Below are 23,409 nucleotides of genomic sequence, written 5' to 3'. Positions count from 1 at the left end.
ACCGGGTGTCCGATGGATCCCAGCAGGCTGGCCTGCTGCTGTTGGCGGCCCTGGCGGGGGGCCATGGCAGCCCTGGCCACAGGGGCCTATTGGGCACTCTCTTATAGTTACTTTGGTCCTGTGCCCCCTGGGCAGGGAGAAGCAGGGGTGGAAGGTCTTGAGAGCCATAGGTAGTGATGTTCTGTTTGAGCAGCTCTGGGTGATTTGCAGTGAACTTGGCATTTTGCCTAAGCAGCAGCTCCAGACACCAAGAGTTTCCCATCTGGGGTAAAGACACAGGCGTGGGCCACATCCAGGACTCCCTGCCAAAAGCATGGTATGGGGCTCTGGGGGTGCGGGCCTCCCCTAGCAGGCCTTCCTCTGCACCCTTGTTTGCTATAGCCACAGACCTTACTTTCAGGGTCTCAATGCACTTTCCTGTATTGCAGTCCCAGACTTTGAGCTGGAAATCAAAACAAGCTGGAGGGTAGGGAAGTCTCATAGGCAAGTCTGGTGTCTTTGACAAAATCACCTTGGGGTGAGTCTTAGCCAACATGTTAACTTCTTGATCTGGGTTTTGTTGTCTGTGAAGTGTGTTTAACAAGGGCTACGTAATATCTGATGCAGAAATTCAGTGCAATACTTTCCTTTCCCCCGAAGCTGAGTCATAGAAATGTCAGTGCCACTAACATTTGGGCCAGTGCAGACCTTAGTGCCAGGCATTTGGTAAGGAAGTGGTTGGCACCTGTGTCCTGCCCTTGGTAGCCTCCTATTTAGGGCAGATAGGGATGTGGACATTTCTGGACATGGGGTGCTGAGGGCTCCGGTAGGGAGGATGTGGGGTAGGAGTTCGCAGGAAGGAAGGCCTGATGGGGTGGGGTTACCATGTAGGAGTAGCCAGTGCTGGCCAGCTGCAGCCCATCAGGGGAGAAAGCTCTGCTCTTCACCCAGGTGATGTGGCCCTTGAGCTGGACAAGCAGGCTTCCGGTTGAGGGCTTCCAGGTGTGGATAGTCTTATCCCAGGAGCCGGACGCCTGGACAGAAGACAGCTCTAAGCATAGAGGTTTGGGGCCTGCGTACTCTGCCCTCAAAATGGCCTGTGACCCTCAAAAAGAGTTGTAGTCAACAAGGGGCCGCCCTGGAACCCAGGCAGCCCAGCCCACCAGTAGGCCAGATGCTGAGTAGCACAGGCAGCTGACGTTGCCACTGTGGCCCTCCAGCTCCTGGTGGAAGATCACTGGGGTCCCTGCCCGAACGTCCCACATGCGGATGGTGGAATCCCAAGAGCCAGTGGCCTGCAGACAGCTGCCATGAGCACGGCGCCTCCCGGTTCCCCGACTGGCTAGGCTCCCAGAAAGCAGGCACCATCTCACCAAGCCCTGTTGAATCCCTATCTTACAGAGGAGGGGACAGGCTCAGAAGAGCTAAGTCACTGTCAAGGTGTAGAATTCTAACCACTGTTAGGCCACTGAGGTGGGGCCCCGGGCAGAGGTGTGGCTCACCGAGCAGTCTGAGCTGGGTGTGAAGTCACTGCTTGGGACAGAGTCTCCGTGTCCCACCAAGTGGCGCAGCACCTGGCCTGACTGGAGGAAAGAGCCCAGAGGCTGCGTGCCAGGTTCTCTGCCTCAGGTGGGTCAGACCCAGGCCCTCCTTGGGGGGCTGCCTGGGTAGTGTGATGCAGCATAGGGGTTATGGGAGGCTTCCCGGGCCTTGGCAGGAGAGGAGGGCAGTACAGGCAGGGGGAACCTCATGGCGGAGGTCTTGAGGCACGAGGGTGGGGGGAGGGGACCTGGGGAGGTAGCTGCAGCCAGATGCAAGGGGATGGGATGCCAGGTGTGGGAAAGATGGAACAACCTTTCCCCGTTGGAAGGTGTGGCCGCTGTGGTTGGTGTGCATCCCTGGATCCCAGGCCTCACTGGCTGCCCCTCCACCTACCTGCACCTCCCAGAGCATCACCTCTTGTCCCAGCCGCCTGATGCCAGTTGCTTTGCGTCAGGGCTGAAGCTGATGGTCTCCACACTCCGCTGGTGACCTGCAGGCACCGGCCAGGCGGCGAGGCAGGGGCGAGGTGGCACAGGACACAGCAGGGTCCTAAAGGGAACCCAGGCCTGGCTGCTTGGCTCCCAGTCCCACCCAGCCCACTCACCCTGTAGGACCTGCAGACACTTGGCTTCTGCTACATCCCACAGGCGGATGGTGCAGTCACAGGAGGTGCTGGCAAAGAGGCAGCCATGGGGGGAGAAGCGGCAGAACCTCACAGGGCCTGGGTGGGCGGCCGTGGTCAAGGAACGGGGCACTGCGCTCCACCTCTGGCCCTTGCAGTCTAACCCCTGCTAGTTTCTTCAGTCTCGTTGCCTACCGCCCCTCTCCTCACTTCCTTCTAACCCTCACCCTCCAGCCACCTGGAAAATTCCTGGGCTTCCATGCCTTGGTCTGATATGCCCAACTCAGTTTGCCTATTTGGAAGATCAATACCCAATTCAAATGCAAGCACGTCCCAGAAACGCCTTGACAGCTCAGCGTAGGTTCATTACCCTCTTTGAGCTCCCCAGCCCCTGGACTTTCCCTATTACAACATGAATCAGTCTGCCCTATAATTACCAGATTTGTTTTTTCTTGTCTTCTTAATAATTATAAGTTATGTCTACTGAGTTCTTACTGGGTGCCAGGCACTTTGCTTGCATTATCTCATCCTATAGGGTAGCAACTATTATCCCCATTCTGAAGAGGAAATAAGAGGTGCAGAGAAGGTGACATGACTTGAGTGCAATCACAGTCAAAAAAGTGGGTAAACACAGATAAACCTTAAGGACACTATGCTAAGTGAAATCAGTCACCAAAAGAAATAGTGTATGATTCCACTTATACCAGGTATTGTACTTAGTCAAATTGGAGACAGAAGGCAGGACAGTGGTTGTCAGGGGCTGGGAAAAGGGAGGAATGGGGAGTTTAATGCGTATAGAGTTTCAGTTTTGCAAGATATGAAGAGAGTTCTGGAAGCTAGGTGCACAACAATGTGAATGTACTTTACTGAACTGTACACTTTAAAATGGTTAATAGGGTATTATGTAGATTTTTAAAGATTTTTTTTTTTTTTTTAGAAATTCATGTTCTTTTATTTATTTATTTATTTATGACTGTGTTGAGTCTTCGTTTCTGTGCGAGGGCTTTCTATAGTTGCGGCAAGCGGGGGCCACTCTTCATCGCGGTGCGCGGGCCTCTCACTATCGCGGCCTCTCTTGTTGCGGAGCACAGGCTCCAGACACGCAGGCTCAGTAATTGTGGCTCACGGGCCCAGTTGCTCCGCGGCATGTGGGATCTTCCCAGACCAGGGCTCGAACCCGTGTCCCCTGCATTGGCAGGCAGATTCCCAACCACTGCGCCACCAGGGAAGCCCAAGATTTTTTTTTTTTAAGTGGTAGGATTTGAGTCCAGGTCTGTCAGAGTCAGAGGCTCAGGACCCCAGGGACCAGGTCCTGTCTCCTTGCCCTCCTGCCCCTGCCCTGCCCTGCCCGGGCTGTCTTGCATGGATGCTCAGCTCAGATGTCAGAGGTCATTGTGGTAGGTACTGTAGAACGCCACAACAGGACCATGGGCCTCAGTCTCCCCGTCTGGGGTGAAGAGCCCCACCTGTGTCTCCACAGCAGCCGCCCACTCTGGGTGTCCCATCCATATACACAGCCGTCCTCGGCGGCTGTGAGCAGCTTCTGGCCATTGGGAGAGAAGGCAGAAGAGTTGACCTGCAAGGAGAGCACAAAAGTCCTATCCTGGGGCAAGAAACACCTTTCTGCTCATCCCTAACCCCAGACTCCTGGGCCAGCCGTAAATACTGCCCCAGGAGCCTGGGGTTGGAGCTTGGACTTCAGGCCTCTCTCAACAACTAGAACTCAGGAACCACCCTGCAGGAGAGCCAAGGGCTTGGAGCCCTCTCTGCTGTCCTGTAAAGACCAGAGCCTGGGGCTTCCCTGGTGGCGCAGTGGTTAAGAATCCACCTGCCAATGCAGGGCACACGGGTTCAAGCCCTGGTCTGGGAAGATCCCACATGCTGCAAAGCAGCTAAGACCGTGTGCCACAACTACTGAGGCTGCACTCTAGAGCCTGCGAGCCATAACTACTGAGCCCGTGTGCCACAGCTACTGAAGTCTGCGTGCCTAGAGCCCGTGCTCCACAACAAGAGAAGCTGCTACAATGAGAAGCCCCCACATCGCAACAAAGAGTAGCACCCGCTGACGCAACTAAAGAAAACCCGTGGGCAACAACGAAGACCCAACACAGCCAAAAATTAAAAAAAAAAAAAAACAAAACCAGAACCTGAAGCTCAGAGCGAGTCCTCATTGAAGCCAGAGGCTGGAGCCTTCTCTAGAAGCCAAGAGCCCATTCTAGAGCTGAAGCCCAGAACTAGTGCAAAATCTACTCTAAGCCCTGAGTTCCCTCTTAAGCCAGAGTCCAAAGAGCACCGGAATCAGCCGGGAGTTTGAGCCCCCTCTGGAACCAGTGCTTAGAATTCTAGAGCCCATTCTGCAACTGGAGCCCAGAGAACACTCGGGCTCTCACTACACAGAACCAGGAACCACTCTAAAGCCAAGAAGCCTAAGATCTGGGCAGAGATCTACAGGGCCTCACCTCCCCGCGGTGCCGGCCGAAGAATTTCACTCTCTCCACGGCCAGCGTCCCTGGGTCCCTGCTGTTCATGGGCCCGCGGCCGCCCGCCCCGGCGGGCTCCCTCCTAGGCGGGCGCTGGTCGGGCCTGCCGGCCTTACTTAGGACAAAGTGGAGGGGAAGGGGGAAACTGTGTATAAGCGGTCTCCATGGCAATCGGGACGGGGCGCGCAGCCGCTGTGGGGTCTCTGGGGAACCATGAGAGGAGAGAGCCTTGGGAGAGACTGTTGTCAGCCCGGGGGAGGTGGGGCAGCAGCAGGCTGGACCGCGGATGGCTCCAAGAAGGAACTTCCCTGCCAGTCGACGGCTCCCAGTCGGACCTTGGGCATCTCTGGCCGCGGGGCGGAATGTGGCGCACGGTGGCCGCTAGAGGGCACGCCAGCCCCACACAACCGCGCCTGCCTCTGCAGCTGCACCGAACCGGTGCACAGTTTGAGACGATCAGGTTTCCCCATCTGCACAAAGGGGAGGCTCATCCCTGCCCCCCCAGGGTTCCAGGCATGACACAAGGTAGGTGCCCATGAGGGCCCAGCCGGGATCCAAGACCCCTTTCCTCCAGGAGTGGCCAGTACTGAGGCTGAAGATCTCCCATGGAGAGGGCTGGAAACGATATTCATATCAGCCCTCCAGGATGTGGAGAGCCAGAGGCAGTATGCAAAGCACAGGACATTAAAAAGTGGGGTCACTGTTAACATTCCTGGCAGCACAAAGTGTGCCATTGGAGGACATGGAGGGAGGCCCCAGGAGCTGTCAAGAGCCTTGTTGGATAGTTCAGCTGAAACCCAGAAAGAACAGGACTTGGTTTCAATGTCCATTTTTCAGATGAGGAAACTGAGGCTCCAGGAGGTGGGGGGACTTGCTCAAGGTCACTCAGCCAATAGGAAAGGAATTGGGACCTCATCCCATGTCTGTCTGACCCTGAGGCCTATATTAGGACCACCTGCCGTGAATTCCAGGGGCCTCATAGCAGATGAAGCCTGGGAAACAGGCCCTGAGGGGGCAGATTTGGCCCAGTCATCCAGCACCTCCATGGCAGAGCTGGGGCCAGAACCCAGTCCCCTCCCCACAGTTGGACAGGAGCAGGACTGAAGTACCCCACTCCCCAACTTGCCAGTGGATTCCAGGCTCCCTGGGGATGGGGCTGGGACAGCTGGGCTTTGTGAGCTTCAAACTGAGGTGTTCCCAGTGGTGATTCACACCCCTCCTCCCAGACCTCTTTGCCAGAAATGCTTCTCACGGAGATCTGCCGTTCTCCTGCTCTATTTTAGGTCCTAGACAGGCGGGCGAGGGGGCGACAATGGTGGCTTTGAGGCTGCCCCACCCTCATTCTAACTCCCAAAGGGCCCAGGTCACTGAATTGGCTCCCCAGGGACCCATCTGGGCCTATACGGCCACCCATCCCCCCAACTCCAGACATGAGTCCTGAACAGGGCTCCCCCATAGCTGGCTCCCCAGGCCCTCTCCCCCTTCTGTCTGCTTAGGCGCCCTGCAGCCCATGCCCCAGCCACCTAGCTGCTCCTGCTTTACCTGAAGTGCCCAGAACCGCCTTCCCCAGCCCAGCCCATCACTCCCAGAGTCCCCTGGATAGACCTTGTCCACCAGGCCCAGCGACCACTCAGCCCATAGCAGTGTAGCTGGGGTTAAAATGTTTCTGCTTGACCCAGGAGTCTATGGTTGGAATCACCCACCATGAATTCCAGAGCCCTCAGAGACCAAAGCATCATGTCCACCTCTCCTGCTTCATTCTGCCCCTGTCCCCTGCCCCATCTTACTCCCTGAACTTATCCACATGGGCTCTTTCTTCTACCCTCCATCTTCACTCCCACCCTGGGCCCGTGCACACGGTGTTTCCCACCCTCTTGGCCTAACACTTACCTTGGGATCTGGCTCCAGTATCACTTCCCCTGATTTGGACTTCCCTTGCCCAGCTCCCAGACTAAATCAGAGCTCCCTTCCCAAAGATAGGGCGTTAAAGCCACAGTTCTGGGTTAAACCCAGGTTCTGCCAACTACTAGCTCTGCAACCTTGGGCAAGCTAACTGATCATTCAGTGCCTTGGTTTCCTAATCTCTAAAATGGGAGTGCTGACAGTGGTTGCCTTGTCAAGAGTTGGTGAGATGGTGCCTGTTAAGTGTACCTGGTGTGCAGTAAGTGCTCAGAGAATGGTGGGGTGGGGGGTGACATCCATCTTTGTCACTTTAGCTTAAAATACTTGAAGCTAAAGCTTCGGATGCCCTTTGTCAGGCTCCGAATGCCCTAAGCCATCACCCAAGGGGCCCACAGCCCAGGTACACCTCATGATGTAGAGAGGACCTTGTAATCAGGAGCTGTCTGGCTTCATGCCCAGCAGGGGCTGAAGGTATGGCCAACCCTGGGTTTGGGCAGGGGCTGAACCTGCAGGATGTGGTCCGTGGCAGCAAGGGGAAGGAGTGAGGATGGGTGGGTCACAGTTATGGTGGCAGCAGAAGTATTTCACTGGCTCAGGCTCTGCCCGTGGGATCGAGTCACTCAGGTTCTAGCCACTCCAAGAGAGGTTTTGGGGGATATTTTCCACCCTTGACTATCTCTTCATTCTCAGGGAGCCTGCCATATTCTCTCTTCCCTCAGCCCAGACTGCCTGGGGAGGGGGCTCTGTGCTGAACTTTCCCACTCACTCCATCCCCTGAAGGTAACCCACGGTCCTGGGACCAGCTTCGCCTCTCTTCATTTCCTCAAAGTATCTGCCTTCCCAGGCTCCTTGGTTCCCTCTGAAACTGCTATAGGTACACAGCCATTTTAAAGAGAAAACTAGAGATTCAGAAAGGAAAATGACTTGCTCAAGGTCACACAGTTCAAGAGTAGTAGAGCTGAGATTTAAACCCATGTCCGATAACCCCTAAGCCCCCAGCTCATTCCTTGCACCAGACACTCTTTCAATAAAGCTTGGGGAGGTTGGGGTATGAGCCTCTGCCCCACCCCCAACACACAGCTCTCACCCCTGTGAATGTGATCTCACTACCCTGCAGGACAGCCTATCCCATCAGGCTGTTGGAAAGTCCTGAGTGAGTCAGAATCTACCTTACGCTCATACAGTAGAAGATGGGCCCAGGCTGCGTCTGCAATTCCACTCCCAGGGACACATCCAGCCCTGTTTGTAGTTCCAGAAGGCTGGAAACAACCTGAATAGTCAAAGACTGTAGAAATAAATGGTTGTACCGTCAAACAATGAAAGCTACAAAAGTCAGGGAAATGAACAAACTACAGCTCTGCATATCAAAATGCAAACATCTGACAAAATGCTCAGCAAAAGGGACTTCCCGGCGGTCCAGTGGTTAAGACTCCAAGCTTACACTGTGGGGGGCACACGTTCCATCCCTGGTCGGGGAACTAAGATCCCACATTCCACATGCCATGAAGCGCAACCGGAAAAAAAATGCTCAGCAGAAAAGCAACATGGCAGAAGACACTATAAGTATGATCCCCCTCATATAAAAATCAAGATGTGCCAAAGGCAACCTTCCGTTTCTCAGGTATACATCCATATGTACTGAAACTATAAAGAAAAGCAAGAATGAGTAATTCCTAAACCTCCAGAGGGGTTAACTGTGGGGAGAGGCAGGAAGGGGATTCAGGGGGCCTTGAAGAGTACTTACTCCTGGTGATATTTGCGCTTGAAGCTGGACAGTGGGCACCCAGGTGTTTGTTGGATTATTCTTTAATAACTGGCCTGCCTGTTTGGCCCCTGCCCACCTCTCCTGCCCTCTTCTGGCTTCCTCACCTTCTCCCCCATTCTTTGTCCCCATCACCCCCCAGGCCTGAGCAGTTTGGTGGATTACGTGGTGCCAGGGCTAGGATGCGGTTTCCAACAGTGCCCCAGGAAGCAGAGAAAACTTTTGTAGCAAGAGAGCAGAGAGGAGAGAGAGGTGGAGGGTCAGATGCCCTGCTTCCTGTCAGCTTTCCAGCTCCCAGCTCCAGTCCCCGAGGCTGCCGTCCTAAAACACACCTGTTTCCTTAGAGTCAATTCCTTGCTTTGCTGAGTAAGCTCCAGTGGTTTAGGTTATTTGCCATCCCAAGGGCTTTGATCAAAACATCTCTGTAATTTCCACAGCTGGTCCCCTAATGTTTTGCCTTTGGGGCGTCTTTTCCGGGACTCCCCTGCACGCAGGGATCACCTAAGGGTGATCAACACCCTTGAGTCTCAGTCCTTTCCTCACAACCTCGGCCACCCTTATTGGAATGCACTGTATTTGTCACTGTCCCTCCTAAAGTATGAAGACCAGAACTGGAAACATGCTCTTTGGAGGGACTGACAAGTGCCAAGTTGAAAGGGACTGTCATCTCCAGCTTTCTCCAACTCTAGTAACGCAGCCTGCATTACCAGAGTCATTTGTGTTTTCAACAGCTACTTTATTCTGGTGACTCACTGAATTTGCGGTGGGAGCTTTTTCCCATGAACTACTGTCCAGTCACCTCCCTCCCTGATCTGGTACTTGCACAATGGATTCTTCGGAAACACGAAAGACCTTACATTATGCTGGTTAAATGTCATCTCTTTGGATCCCATCCAGCAATCTAGTTAGTCTTGAAAGCATTGTAAGTCTGGCTGCCATTGCACAAAGCATTAATTCTGGCACTGTGGCAGCTGCGAATTTTATGAGTAGGCCTTCTGTATTCTAAATCCAAATTGCGAACATGATGATCAACCGGACAAGGATAAGGACAGAGCCCTGTGGTCTATCACTGGAGATTCTCACTTTTTTTGCACCCATCCACACCCATCGCTAACGGTCGGGTTAGGGGAGGACCACTTGCCTTAGAGGTAGATTTGAGTCAAGAGGAGAGCTATGAGCTCCTGCCTCAAGCAGGGGTCTCTGGTTGTAAATGGCAGAAACCATCGATGGCCAAAAGGGACCATAGGGGAAGGGGCTGGGTGAGGGGGTAGAAATCAAAGGTGGGAAGGACTGTAACACTGCCAGCCAGGGAAGGACAGGAAACAGGGCAGAGAATCCAGGGTGAAGCCTGGGCACTTCCAGATCTTTGGAGATCATATGATTGGCCCAGCGGGAGTCAGGTGCCCACTCCTCAGCCAGGGCAGAGCATCTTGATTGCCCGTCCCGATGAGATCTGGACTTCCACCCCCACCTCCACCCTCCCCTGTTAATCAGTGGGGGTCTCTAGGTCAGTTTAAAATCGGCTGTGCACCTGTGGGCTCAGGGGCCAGACAGCTGTATTCAAATTTGACTTCATCACCTACCAGCAGTGACCTAGGGCAAGTTACCTAACTGTTCGGTGCTTCGTTTTCCTCATGTTTACGATGAGGATGATTAATACTCATCTTGTAAGGTTTGCTTTGAGGATTGAGTTAATACATGCAAAGTGCTTGGAATAGTATCCTGCACGTAGTAAGTGCTCCGGGTTGGTCAGCTGTTACTAAAGCATTATTACATCATGAGTCCACATTTTTCCACTGTAGCCCCAAAGATACATAGACGAACTGCCAGGTCTTACAGAAACCCAGGTATTAATATATCTGGATTGGGTGCAGTTGCCCTGTTATTAAAGCAGAGAGGCAAGAGCAATTTGATTTAATTCCCAGTGACCCTTTTTGGCATTTCTGGTCACCACTTCCTTTTCTGAGCGCTCTCAAATCATTACCAAATGATCCGTCCAGAATTTCTTGGCAATTAATAATGGGCTAGCTGGTCCATGACTGGGGGACTCATTCTTTCTAAAAAAGTGGGATGATGGTGCTTTCTTGTCTCCTGGCTTCTGGCCTCTGTAGTGTCAGTCACACCTTCCACTCGGGCTCTCTTGGGGTACAATTTGCTAGATCTAGAGACTTGGTTTTATTTACCTTGTTATATTTTTAGTGTGTTTTTTTCTAAGACTTTTTTCCTGTTTGGGTAGCAAAGTGACCCAGGTGCCAGAAGGAACCTGAGACGCTCAGGGGGCCTGACCACCACTCCCTGTCACCAGCGTGGGCTGAGGCCCCATGCCTGCGCTCCAAGCTCTTGTGTTCAGCGACTCTTGCCCACAGGCCCCTTGGGCCTCTCCCATGTTCCAGTGACTCTTACAGAGACGGAGAAACCTCTGAGGCCCTGGAACAAGCACCGTGGAGTTCTCGAACACACCACCCTCCTGATGCCAGGTCCAGATGAAGACGGAATGTGGTGGGCCGGGTGTACAGCTGGGCAGGGCCTCTGTGACAGGCCCATGCAGCTTGTGGAGTCTGGGCCACAGCCCAGCCAGAGAGGACTTTTATGCTATTTCATTTCTTTAATTTTTTTTAATTCTTAAAACATCCCGGACACAACAATGTTAAAGACTAGCCTGAGGACAGGAGAGTCACTCATTGTCCCAAGCCCCCAGTGTTGCTGCCACTGTTATTCTTCGGGTGAGGCCTGTGCCTTCAATTACGCCAATTTGGGGTGGCTCATGGCCCCACCATGATCCTGGGGTTGTTGCCAAGATGGAAGGGACAGGCCCAGGTCCTGCAGCTGACACAGGGCATTGAACCTGGGTCTCACTCCTCTGTGCCTCTTCTGGGCCCTGTCACATTTTTTTTTTTTTTAATATTTATTTATTTTCTTTTTGTTCTTTTTTTCTTTTTCGGCTGTGTCTGGTCTTAGTGAGATCTTTCGTTGCGGCAGGCGCGATCTTCGTTGCGGCACGCGGGCTTCTCTCTAGTTGTGACATGCAGGTTTTCTCTTCTCTAGTTGTGGTGTGCAGGCTCCAGGGCACATGGGCTCTGTAGTTTGCGGTACATGGGCTCTCTCCTTGAGGCAAGCGAGCTCAATAGTTGTGGCGCGCGGGCTTAGTTGCCCAGCGGCATGTGGGATCTTAGTTCCCCGACCAGGGATCGAACCCGCATCCCCTGCATCACAAGGCGGATTCTTTACCACTGGACCACCAGGAAAGTCCCCCCGTCACATTTCTATACAACTTTATTCCTAGCACACAAACCAATGTTTTTAATTTTTAAAAAATGTTTTAAATTGCATGCCGGCTGCCATATATACATATATATATATATATCGCTAAAAAATAACACAAGTGTCCGCTCACTACCTACTGCCTCCAGCCTCACTCCTTAAAGGGAATGGCTGTGAACAGTTTGGGGGTGGGTGTCCTTCTAGTGACTTCTCCTTTGAGCCCTGTTTTCCCTCTGTAAAGTGGAGACAGTGATGCTTGGTCCAAGGGGCTCTGTGAAGGGAGGTGTTGCCCAGTTAAATGAGGCAAAGTAAATAGAGCGCCTGGCCTGGGACCTTGCATGTAATAGGTGCTCAGGAAATGGCTGCTTATTTCTCAGTGGTTACCAATAACTTCTTGTATGATTGTGCCCCTTCAAGCCTCAATCACCCCCTCTGTCTCCCCAGATTGCAGCCTGGGGTCAAACCCCACTTACTGCCCTCTCACTGGATGCAGAAGAAATTAGTCCCAACCCAACAAAATTCAGGGGAGAGGTAGAGGAAGGGATGAAACTCCCAGCACTTGATGGCCTACTTGGGGCGACTGATCTCAATCAATCTTCAGAATGGGGTACAATCCCATTTTTTGCAGATGAGGAGACGAGGGTTGGAGTGGGGAAGTAACTTACCCAAGATCACATGGTTGGTGGACAGTAGAACCAGAATGGACGCCAAGCCTGGGTCCTGAACCCAAGTCCCTTCTGCCGAGCCACACTGACTGCAAGCAAATGATTCATAGCTGTGCTCAGGATGGGCCCAGAGGAGGTCCTGGAGATGCTTTTCGAATGAATGAATAGGTGAATGAATAAATCAATGGCTACATTATATATATCATATATACTCTCCATCAGTACAGCTTTGGTTTTCCTTTCACAGCCCTCATTTCATGTGATTTTTTTTACAATGACCCTATCTGCTGGGAAGCCTCACCTCCATTTCACAGATGGGGAAATAGGGTTGTGTTTTTTTTGCCCTAGGCCTTGGCCTTAGCATGAGAAGGAGACAGAGCTGGAACTCAAGCCCAAGCTATCTGAAGTCAGAGGCCATTTGAGCTGTTTCCACTGGCCCCACTGCCCTCTCCACGGTGCCAGGGCCAGATCTGGGGGGCTCCTGAGACTAGCATGGGTCAGGCCTAAACTAAGGGCTCAGTAGATGTTGAAGCACCAGGGGCTTGCATGGATGCCCAGGGAAAAGGCATGCAGGATTTGTTTGCTCAGGACCAAATTACTGGTGAGGCTTTGAGACACTTGCCCAAGTCCTCCTGGATGCCCATCCCTAACCCAGCAGGGTTCAGCCTCCTCTGGGCCCTGCATAGCGAGGATCCAGATTAAGTTGGTGCCCAGCTCCTTGGTCTCCCTGTGTCTATCCTGGCTCTGGGGGAGAAGAGTTGGAGAAAAGGGTGAGGCTGGCTCAGGCTCTGCGGCATCTGTGAAGGTAGCAGACCAAGGTCAGCATCTAGTGGACCTATTTCCACCTCCTGGGGTTTTGGGGGGACATGACCCTACCCTGGGAAGTAGCTCAGGAAGGCAGATCATCTGGGAGTGGAGCCCTGAGAGGTGGAACACGCAGCACCCAGGCGGGTCGGCCCAACAGCCTCGGCAGGACAGCCATGGCCACGGTTCTGCTCACTGAGTTAGACTAAACCCTGTCCTACCTCTTTGAGTCCACCAGTGAGATCTGGCCTGATGCTTTACCCAGAGGACTGAAGGGCAAGGGCCTCAGGATGGGTGGTGGCTCCTATCCTCTGTCCCCTGGTCTCCTGGGCTGGTGGCCCACCTTGGGCCCTAAAATGAGGGTCCTGGAATCCTCCTCCCCACTGGAGCTGGGAACAATAGGCTTCGCTTCAGGGCAGGAAGGGGGATGGGGCATGCTCCCGTCCTCTTCCTCTCCCCTTTCCTTCCTTCCTTCTTTGTTTCTGTCCTCCACCCCCATTGCCTTCCTCTCACCTAGATCCCTCCCTCTGGCTCTTGCTGAATCCTGCCCCTCAACCCCTCTGAGCCTGCTCCTGAGCTTTGCCAGGCCCAAGAAGCTCAGGGAGGAGGGATTGGCCCCCTTCAGGCAGCGAGGGACATCTTCTGGGCCGAGACTGTAGGCTTCTAGGCCTCTGGAGTTAAGGAGGTATCTGCCAGCTGCAAAACAGGGAGAGGATCTGGGAGGCAGGAATGGGGTGTGGGGGGCACTGAGCAACTGGGGGGACATCCACAGGAAACAGGAATGAGAAGCTGAGGAGAGGTGCAGGAAATGCACCTTGAATGCCAGACTAAGGGGCTTGGAACACATTGCCAGGCCAGTGGTTCTCAAAGTAGATGTTATGGAACCCAGAGGGTGCAAGAAGGAGCCTCAGAACTCCTTCAGGGGGTGAAAGGTCAGGAGGAGGAGACCCAGGGATGGAATTCTGGGCCCCGGGCCCCACTCCAGCCAGAATGACTCTAATTTCACAATATTTGTGGACTGCGCTTGGGGAGCAGTGAGAGGCATTTAGCAGGGACAAGGGGGTGGACCACACTGGGCTTTAGGAAGCGAGTGCTGGCTGCCCGAGAGGAAGAACTGAACTCTGGGAGTCACATGGCCCACAGGCCTCCTGACCTTTCCTCCTCAGGCCACCAGGAGGTAATTATAATAATAATAACCCAATCATCACAATGCCAGCAGGCACCACGCTACGCACACCGCATACCGTGTTACTTCATCACATAGGGTGAGTACGTGTGCACATGGGGAACTCGAGGGCCTGGGAGAGGAAGAGACTCAAAGCCAGGATTACCAGCCAGCTTCAGGGGCAGAGTCAGGATGCAGACCCAGGGTCTGGCATACCCCGGAGTGCCTGCCCCCCAGGCAGCCCAGAGCAAGTGTGGAGCAGCCGATCCCAGCTGGAGCCTCCTGCAGCTACAGCCCCTTCTGCCCACCTGCCCTGCCAACTGTCTCAGCCACACCTGGCAACCACATGCCCTGTGGAAATCTGACCAGCCTTGTGCTGCCCTCTGAGAAGACAGCTGGTACATGGGGGTTGGGAGACAGGGGTGGAGTGGGAAATGGAGCTCTGGCCAGAAAGCAGGAGCAGCTCTGGCAGGGCAGGGAGAGACTAGCAGCCTCCACTTGCTGTGTGACCTTGGGCTCCTTGTCGGGCCTCTCTGGGCTAGGTCTGCTCTTGGCCACCGGGAGCTGGAGCTCCAGGATTAACTATAGGCAACTTGTGGCTTCCTGGGCTCACCTGCTCATGCCGGGAACAGCGCACTGGCGCCCACAGGGGGCCGCTGAGTCCTTCACCCCACGGCCAGAGTGCTGGGGGCTGACCTTCAGTGTGATCCCAGGCCAGTGTCCTGGCTTCCTCATCAATATGTTGAGAGGGTTGGTGGCTGGGATGCCCTGCAGGCAGCACTTCCCTCCTGCACCTGGGGGCTGGTCACAGCAGCCGTGCCCCCCCCAGCCTGCTCCCCCAAGGCCCCAACCTTCCTCAATGGCCATTTTGTGTCTAGCCAGAGGACTGCTGTTTGCTCAGCTGCCCCCGCCCCTGAGACCTCACGATAATGGAATCCTGTCAGCCCCGGGGCTAGAGGGTGAGAAGCCCTCTCCTTCAGTCTGTCTGGGGCATTGTCCTTCCCTTCCTGTCTGGGTCCGGGTGGGAGGCATTTGCGGTCATTTCCTCTCAGACTTGTTTCCCTTTCCAGAAGCTCAGGCCTGAATCCCAGCCTCCAGTCACCCCCAGCCGTGCATTCCCATGCAAGTCCCAGCGGCCCTCCCTCAGTTTCCCACTCTGTAAAGACTTAACACCCAGTTAGACCGGGGCTCAAATCCCCAGTTCAAATCCTATCACTTACTGGCTTTATGCCATAAGCCTCAGTCTCCTCACCTGAAAAACAGGAGTATATCCTACCAGCCTCATAGGTAATTACAATCATGGGATCTGACAACCCTGGGCTGCTTTATAGCTGAGTGACTTTGGGTGAGTCACTTGACCTCTTCAAGCTTCAGCTTGGTCCTCTAAGGAATGGGGACCTGCCACAGAAGTTCCTGGTGAGAAATCAGGAGAGAGCACACAGACCTGGCCCACACTAGGTGCTCAATAAGTGCTGGCTTTGAAAAACCACTCAGGAATAATGAGGCCAGATGGCCACACATCCCATTGTCCCCACAAACAAAACTGATGAGGTTCCTAGGCAGGCTCCCCTCCCCCAGGCCCCGAGTGGGTCTCCCTACCTTTGCCCATTTTTAAGGTTTTCCTAATGATTTTGTGTTTGAAGTGTGTTTCGTAATTTCCCGATGTGTGGGGATTTTCTAGTTATCCTTTATGTAATTGATTTCTAGGTTGAATGCATGCTCAGAATGATTTCAGTCCCTCGCTTTGTGGCCCAGTATGTGGTCATTTGTTTGCAGATGTTGCATTGTCCGTGCAAAGGCAGTGCCTTCTGGAAGTGTGACTGCTGCGATCCAGATGGATCCATTAGATCAGGTTTCTTAATCTTGTTCAATCTTCTAGAGTCTCACCGATTTTTTTTTTCCCTGCCTTTTCTATAAATTACTGAGGAAAATATGTTACAATCTCCCGTTATGACTGTGAAGTTTGTCTTGTCTCTCCTTGTATTTCTTCTACTACTTGTGTTATATATTTTGAAGTTACTTTATTAGGTGCATATAGTTTTTAAATTGCTAATTTTATGGACAAATCAAACCTCTTGTCATTATAAAATGTCATTATTTCTAGTAGTGATTTTGGCCTTCAAGTGTGTTTTGTCTGCTATTGATATAGTTACACCGGTTTTCTTTTGGTTGTTATTTTCATGGTGTATCTTTATTTTTGGCCTTGCTATATCCTTTGTTTTTAGAGGTGACTCTTAGTTGGATCATCTAGTCCATTCACACTTAATGTAATTCCCTAGTTACCTGGGTATTTAAATCCACCTTCTTCTTTTGTGCTTTCTATTTTTCTTGTTTGTTATACATTTCCTTTTTCTCTCCTTTCTTATCTTACTCCGATTATCTATTTTTCCTTCTAATCATTTGGAAAGTTTGCACTTTTAGTGGTTGCCCTAAAACTTACAGCCCGTACTCTTAACTTTTTGAAATCTGAAGTCTTTCCCCACATATCTGTCACCTAGGTTGGTAATGACTGTATGGCCCATTTACGTCGACACATACTCCCGCTCTCCAGTTATTTTGAAATCCCCCTCCCAACCAAGTATTTATTTTGAACAATAAAGCTCACAGAAAATGTCCAAGTATATTCAATGAGCATCCATTTATCTTCCACCTAGAATCACCATTAGCTAAGCTCTGGTTACATTTGTTTCATCTATCTATGCTTTTTTTCTGAGTCTTTGGATAATCAGTTGTAGACTTGTCACTGTTTTTAATAACTGTTTTTTTTTAATGTTTTATCCACCTAGGATGATATAGTCTCAGAAAATCTCATTTTTTTCAAAGTGAAAATTATTTACTTATTTTTGTGATTATAAAAGTTATCCATGTACAATTAAAAAAATACTAGACAGTAAGAAAGATATAAAGAAAAAAGTAAAAATCACCTGAAATCCTACTCCCTAAAGATGTTAGCGTAGACATATATGTGGACAAGGATCCTATTTCCCACTTTCCCAGTTGTATCTATGGGATCTGGGCTGCTTGTTCACCTCTCTGGACCTCAGTTTCCCTGGATATGAATTGGGGATGTGATGGTCAGTCTTATGTGTCAACTTGGCTAGGCTGTAAGACAAACTCTAATCTAGTTATGGCTTTGAAGGTGTGTTGTAGATGTGATTAACACTGACTTCTACAATTAGTTGACTTTAAGTCACTGAAGATTACCCTCAATGACGTGGGTGTTCCTCCTCCAATCAGTTGAAGGTCTTAAGAGCAAAATACGTTTCCAGAGAAGAAATTCTGCCTCAAAACTGCAACATCAAATTTTACCTGAGTTACCAGCCTGCCAGCCTGCCCTACGAATTTCAATTGCATGAACAAATTCCTTAGAAAGATACAGATATAGACATAGATATAGATATAGACACAGATATAGATATAGACATAGGCATAGACATAGACATAGATATAGATTATCCTATTGGTTCTGTTTCTCTGAAGAACCACGACTGATACAGGGGGTAATATTTGTTATCCATGATCCCATCTAGGGGAGGCAGGGCAGGGCTCATCTCAGCTGTTGGAAAGCTGTCCAAGGTCACCTGAGGCAGAGCTCAGGCCTATAGACACCTAAACCAGTGCTCTTTCCACAAAGACAGCGTGGTTCCTGCATAAGGAACAGCCAGTATCAGTCTGCCCTGGTTGGACCCGCCACTGCGTGATGCTGGGTGAGATATGGGATGGCTCTGAGCCTAGGAATGGGATCATGGAGCCCACCTCACAGGGTCATTGTTCATTTTCTTTTTTAAATAATTAATTAATTTTTGGCTGCGTTGGGTCTTTGTTGCCGTGCGTGGGCTTTCTCTAGTTGCGGCGAGCGGGGGCTACTCTTCGTTGCAGTGCGCGGGCTTCTCATTGCGGTGGCTTCTCTTGTTGCGGAGCACGGGCTCTAGGCGCTCAGGCTTCAGCAGTTGTGGCTCTCAGGCTCTAGAGCGCAGGCTCAGTAGTTGTGGCGCACAGGTTTAGTTGCTCTGCAGCGTGTGGGATTTTCCCTGACCAGGGCTTGAAACTGTGTCTCCTGCATTGGCAGGCAGATTCTTAACCACTGCGCCACCAGGGAAGCCCCCATTGTTCCTTCTCAATGCAGGCGAGAGCTTAGTTCAGTGCGTGGCACACAGAAAGTGCAAAACTACTGTTGTTATTAATAAAAGTCTACAGAATGCATCCCCCCAGAGGACAGAGTCTGACCGTGTGCCAAGCCCCAACAGGGCTCCTGTGACTGGAGGTCATGGTCTCAGAGCTGGGAGGGGAGTGAGGCTACAGGCAGAACTCCCAGCACAGAGAGACCCACAGCTTAGGCCCTAGGGAGGAAGGTGTGATGATCCTGACCAGCTGGGGGGAGAAAGGGCCCTGGGCGAGTCTCAGGAAGTAGTTTGCAGGGCGTGGGGAGTGTACAGAAGGCACTTGAAGGACAGCCTCACCCACAGGGCCCCTCTCCAGTGCCCACTGGCATCAGGACCAGTCCCACAACTAGGCTGGGAAATCTGCTTCCCCATTTAGAACCCGAGGGAAACCATCCAGGTCTCAGCCTGCCAAGGGAGCAACGGAGGGAAGCCCAAGATACTGTAACGCCAGGCTCGGGGGTCCTGCACCCTCTGCCACCTGCCTGTGGACTGTCTCAGGTGCAGTCAGGTGGATCAGTCACTAGCTTCTCCCCACACCTGACCAGGCTTCCAGGTTGTACTGACAACCCTGTAATTGAGTCCCTACCATGAGCGTGCAATGGAGCGCACAAGTGTGCCTTGAGTCATTCAGTGCATCACTGGCCCCACTTAACAGATGAGGAAGTGCAGCTCAGAGGGGCAGGGACCTGCCTGAGCTTGTGGCCAGATTGGAACCATGCCCCCTCCCACCCACAGGCTCAGATTCCAGGCTGCCACACCCCACCCCACCCTTGGCCTTGGCAGTCTGCCCCCCTAGTGCAGTCCCTCAGGCTTACAACCAACATCCTCCCAGCCCATTCCACTCCCAGAATTCCCTGCTGCCAGCTTCCAGCCTCAGCATCCAAACAAGATGCTTTCCAGCCCCTCCATGGTTCCGTGTCCTGTGCCCATCCCGTGCCACTCACCAAGGCGTTTACAGTGCCCCGGGGCTGCTGGCCACCCTTGCTCTAGAAACTGTTAAATGGTATGGCTTTGCCTCTCTTCTCACTAATTTAATCCTTAAACTTTCTCAGGCAACTTTTCCAGAGTGTGAGCCTCCCAGAAGGGCTTTGAGATAATAAATATAATTGCTAACAATTCGTTGAACATTCACTAATTGCCAGGTACTGTGCTAACTGTTTTCCTTGCATCATCTCATCTAATCTGCTCATCAGTGCGCTGAGGTAGGGTCTAGTATTATTCCCATTTTACAGGTGGGGAAACTGAGGCTCAGGGAGGTGAAAGGGCACTGTTCAAAGACACAGTAACAGTAATATCCCACATTTACTGGGCACTTAGTCTGTGTCAGACACTGTTCCAAGGGCTTTATACATACTGTGTCATTTAATGCTCTCCACAGCCTGTGAGGTCAGAACCATTCTAATCCTCATGTGAGAGGTAAGGAAATTAAAGTGCACAGGCAAATGAGTTGCCCATGGCCACATGGCTGGGAAGTGGTCGAGACTGGGTTCTAATCCACGGTCTGGCTCCACAGCCCACACTCAAGTCTTGTGGACTTTTAGGAGGTAGAGATGGGATTTGAACCCAGGACCTACAGCATGCAGGCCCCAGTTCTCCCTTAGCCTCCCCTGGGAGGCAAGGAATCATCCAAAGCCAGACCTCAGACCATGGGACGGCTCCCAGCACATCAGGGCAAAAACCACAGCTCGGAAGCAGGCTAACTCCCAGGCAGGCTCAGAGCTCAGCCGAGTCCAAGGAAGTGGCTTTGGCCGGGGCCTCTAACGGGGTGGGGGACTCCCCAAGGGCCGGTCTGGGGCAGGGCCTGGACTCCCCAGATGGCCTGGGGATTGGCAGGCATTCATGCCGACTGAGAGCTTTGCAGTAATTACTATTCCCTCCCTCCAAGGGCTTCCAAGTTCTTACACTTAAATATTTTTAGCAGATGAGCCTTGCAACCTCCTTAAAAAATATTCTTAAACATAAAATTCAGAAACACATGTTCAGAGATGACTTCTCTTTATGTGATCTCCATGCTCTCTAGAAGTTACTAACAAAGTCCAATGTTGATCGCCCAAGCCCCCTTTGAGAGAAAACTTAATGAAATGTACCATCAGAATAGTTAAGAGCACGGGCTCCAGTGTGAGACAAGCCTATCCCACCATCTGTGTGTCCCCAGACAAGTCACTTCACCCCTCTGAGCCTGGGGAGACATGCAATACCTGGGTAGCAGGTGCTCTTATTATCGCCAGGAGTGAAAGAGATGCCCAATAACCCAGTGCGCCCAAGTAAACTGCATCTTGGGCTGGGCCATCTGCAAGGTGATGAGCCGTATCCTGGTGACCAGACTGTTTTCCTTGAAGGATGGGTGCCCTTGGCCCTATCTGGGCCTGGGCCTTAGCTGGGCCTCCCTTCCTTCCACTTCTTTACACTGAGGCAATGCCCAGCTGGCAGTACCCCACCCAGGCTGCACAGGGGTGGGGTATGACAGCATCTGTCATCATGGCATGGAGCTGGCAAGCCTGAAGCACTGGTGGAGCCATTGCAGGTCCTGGGGCCAGGGTCCTCAGAGCCCAAGAGGCAGGAGATGGGAGGGGGTGGAGGCTGGCACGGGGCCCACATCTCCTCCTTCTCCCCAACACCTACCTCATCTCAGTGATGGTAGCTCTTTCCACATCTTGTGTCAGCCGGAATCCAGGGGTTGTCCTCTCTGTCCCTTGGCTCCCACATCTAGGCATCCCCCAAGTCTCTCCACTCTATGGCTGGACTCTGCAACTGTTTGCTCAGGTGGCCATGACAGCTCGACAGCTCAGGCTGGGGAGTGTGAACAACAGAAATCTATTTTCTCACTGTCTGGAGGCTGGAAGTCTGAGATCAAGGTGTCGCAGGGTTGATTCCTTCTGAGGCTTCTCTCCTTGGCTTGTAGGTAGCTGCCTTCTCCCTGTGTTGTTACATGGTCCCCCCTGTGTTCTTGTCTTGTCCTAATCTCTTCTTATGGGGACACCAGTGGATATTGGGTTAGAGCCCATTCTAATGACCTCATTTTACCTAATGAACTTTAAAGGCCCTATCCCCAAATACAGTCACCTTCTGAGGCACTGGGAATTAAGACTTCAACATCTGAATTTTGAGGGGACACAATTCAGCCCCAACAGACTGTCTTGAATCCTCCACCTTCCCTGTGCTCACAGCCCCTGCGAGGCCCAGCCACACCACTGTGCTCTGACTACTGTGTGGACTCTACTCACCCTCCAGCCCACCCTCCCGCTGCAGGCACCCTGATCTGATCATGTCATTCTCCTGTTGAAAACTCGCCCTGGCCCCCACCAGCTTCCCCAGTCTCAGCTCAGTCTCACCGCCCCCATGCCCAATACCCATCGCACCAAAACCAGGAGCTAGCAATTTACAAAGGCTACCCTGCCTAGGGAATGGTCTAAGCTCTTTAGGTGGTTTATCTGAGTTTATCCTCATCAACCCCATGCGGTAGGTGCTGTCATTGTCTCTACTTAATAGATGAAGAAACTGAGGCATAGAAAGAGTAGAAAGCTTGCTCAAGATCATACAGGCAAGAGGTGGGTAAGGCAGGACTCAAATGCAGGCAGTCTGGCTATACATCCATGCTCTTGACCACTGCATTCAATGAGCTAAGCTCTCCCAGCCTCTGTACTTTGGCTCAGCTGCTCCTTCTGTCTGGAATGCCTTTCCACTCCTTCTCTGCCTCGCAAACTTATACGTATTCTTCAAAACCCATCTCAAGTGCCCCTTCCCTTGGATGATAGCCTCTGCTCTACACTGTGCCTTCCCACCATAGAGCACCAATCATAGTTTGAAGTGATCGTGGTGAATGTGTCTATCTCCCTGGGGACAGGCACCAGATCTGATCCATCTCTATATTCCCCACACTCGGGATGGACCAGGCACAGAAGCAGACACCAGTGAACAGATGAGTGAATGAACAAATGAGTGAATGAACGCTTCATCACATACAAGTTATTAATCTGGGCGTTTCTTTGAGAATAGATTCCAATTCTTTATTATAAGAGCCAGATGTTTCGAATCTCCCAAATTCCTGCTTTTGGAGAAAAAGAAAAGTAAAACACAAACACCTGTATAATTTTCTCATGGAAATTTACCTTTTTGCCTCACTTTTATTCCTGAGCCCAGCACAGCCTTTGGGGTTTTGTAACAAATTCATACCTATCCCCTGGAGGATAGGAAGAGGTTATCAAAGAGGATGCCCCTGCTTCGAGGTCAGGGGAAGGAGGGAGGGAAAATAAAACAAGAGAAGAAGAAATTCTTAGCACTCCATGGGTTCCTTCCACATCCGAATAGTTGAAAATGACGTTTTCTTTGTTAAAAAAAAAAATAAATAAAAGTTTTGTTTTTGTAAAAATAACCCAGCCCCTTGTAAGATTGAAAAAGGTTTAAACGACCCAGAAAAGGACAGAGGGGAAAATAAAATTACTCCATATCACACCTCCCAGCTACTTACACCAGTGTATTCATTTGTATAGTCATCAAGCTACGCCTAAGATGTCAGCACTCTGCTGTGTGGGTTATGTTTTAATAAAATATCTCACCACTCAGAGAAAACTCTTGATATCATCTTCCAGACCTCACATCTGCTTCTTGTAACATACTGATATATCTGTCTAGCCAGTAACTGTTTATTGAGTACCTACTCTGTGCCAGGCTCTGACTGGGTCCTGGGGATAAAGGGTGGAGCTGCCTCCGTGGGACAGATTTTAATCAAATATAATGACACACGTAATTAATTAGTTGCAACTATGGCCAGAGCTACAAACAGGGTGCTGGTTCTTTGACCTAGCCAGTGAGGACAGGGAGGGCTTTCTGGAGGAGGTGCCCAGCTGATGTGAAGGAAGAGGAGGCGTAAACCTGGAGAGATTGAGAAAGGTATGCCAGGCAGAGGGCAAGGCCTGTGGGGAAGGAATCCCGATGTGGCCACCATGGCTGGCTGCCTGTTCCCCTTCCTCCATCGCTGCAGAGACTGGGTTTTGTTCTGGCGTCTACCCCTCCGGTCACTAAGTTACTATTTTACTCAGGTAAATCCTGATGAGTCTAAGCTGA

At 51.7% G+C, this 23,409-nt stretch overlaps 1 protein-coding gene across 1 annotated transcript; it reads right to left on the bottom strand.

The window, feature by feature from the left end:
* Positions 1–130: 130 nt before the first annotated feature.
* WDR38 (WD repeat domain 38) lies at positions 131–4,671 on the bottom strand. The gene is given in 10 exon segments (XM_036856349.1): positions 131–302; positions 395–442; positions 864–1,013; positions 1,143–1,274; positions 1,482–1,562; positions 1,915–1,934; positions 1,937–2,011; positions 2,126–2,252; positions 3,609–3,719; positions 4,603–4,671. Coding segments are annotated over 10 exon segments (888 nt in total). The 3' UTR covers positions 131–227.
* Between the last annotated feature and the right edge of the window lie 18,738 nt (positions 4,672–23,409).

Source organism: Balaenoptera musculus, chromosome 6 (genome assembly GCF_009873245.2).
Source record: "Balaenoptera musculus isolate JJ_BM4_2016_0621 chromosome 6, mBalMus1.pri.v3, whole genome shotgun sequence".
Classification (NCBI taxonomy): Eukaryota; Metazoa; Chordata; class Mammalia; order Artiodactyla; family Balaenopteridae; genus Balaenoptera; species Balaenoptera musculus.
Note: the sequence above shows the minus strand (reverse complement) of the source record. Positions and strands in the feature narration are given on the sequence as shown.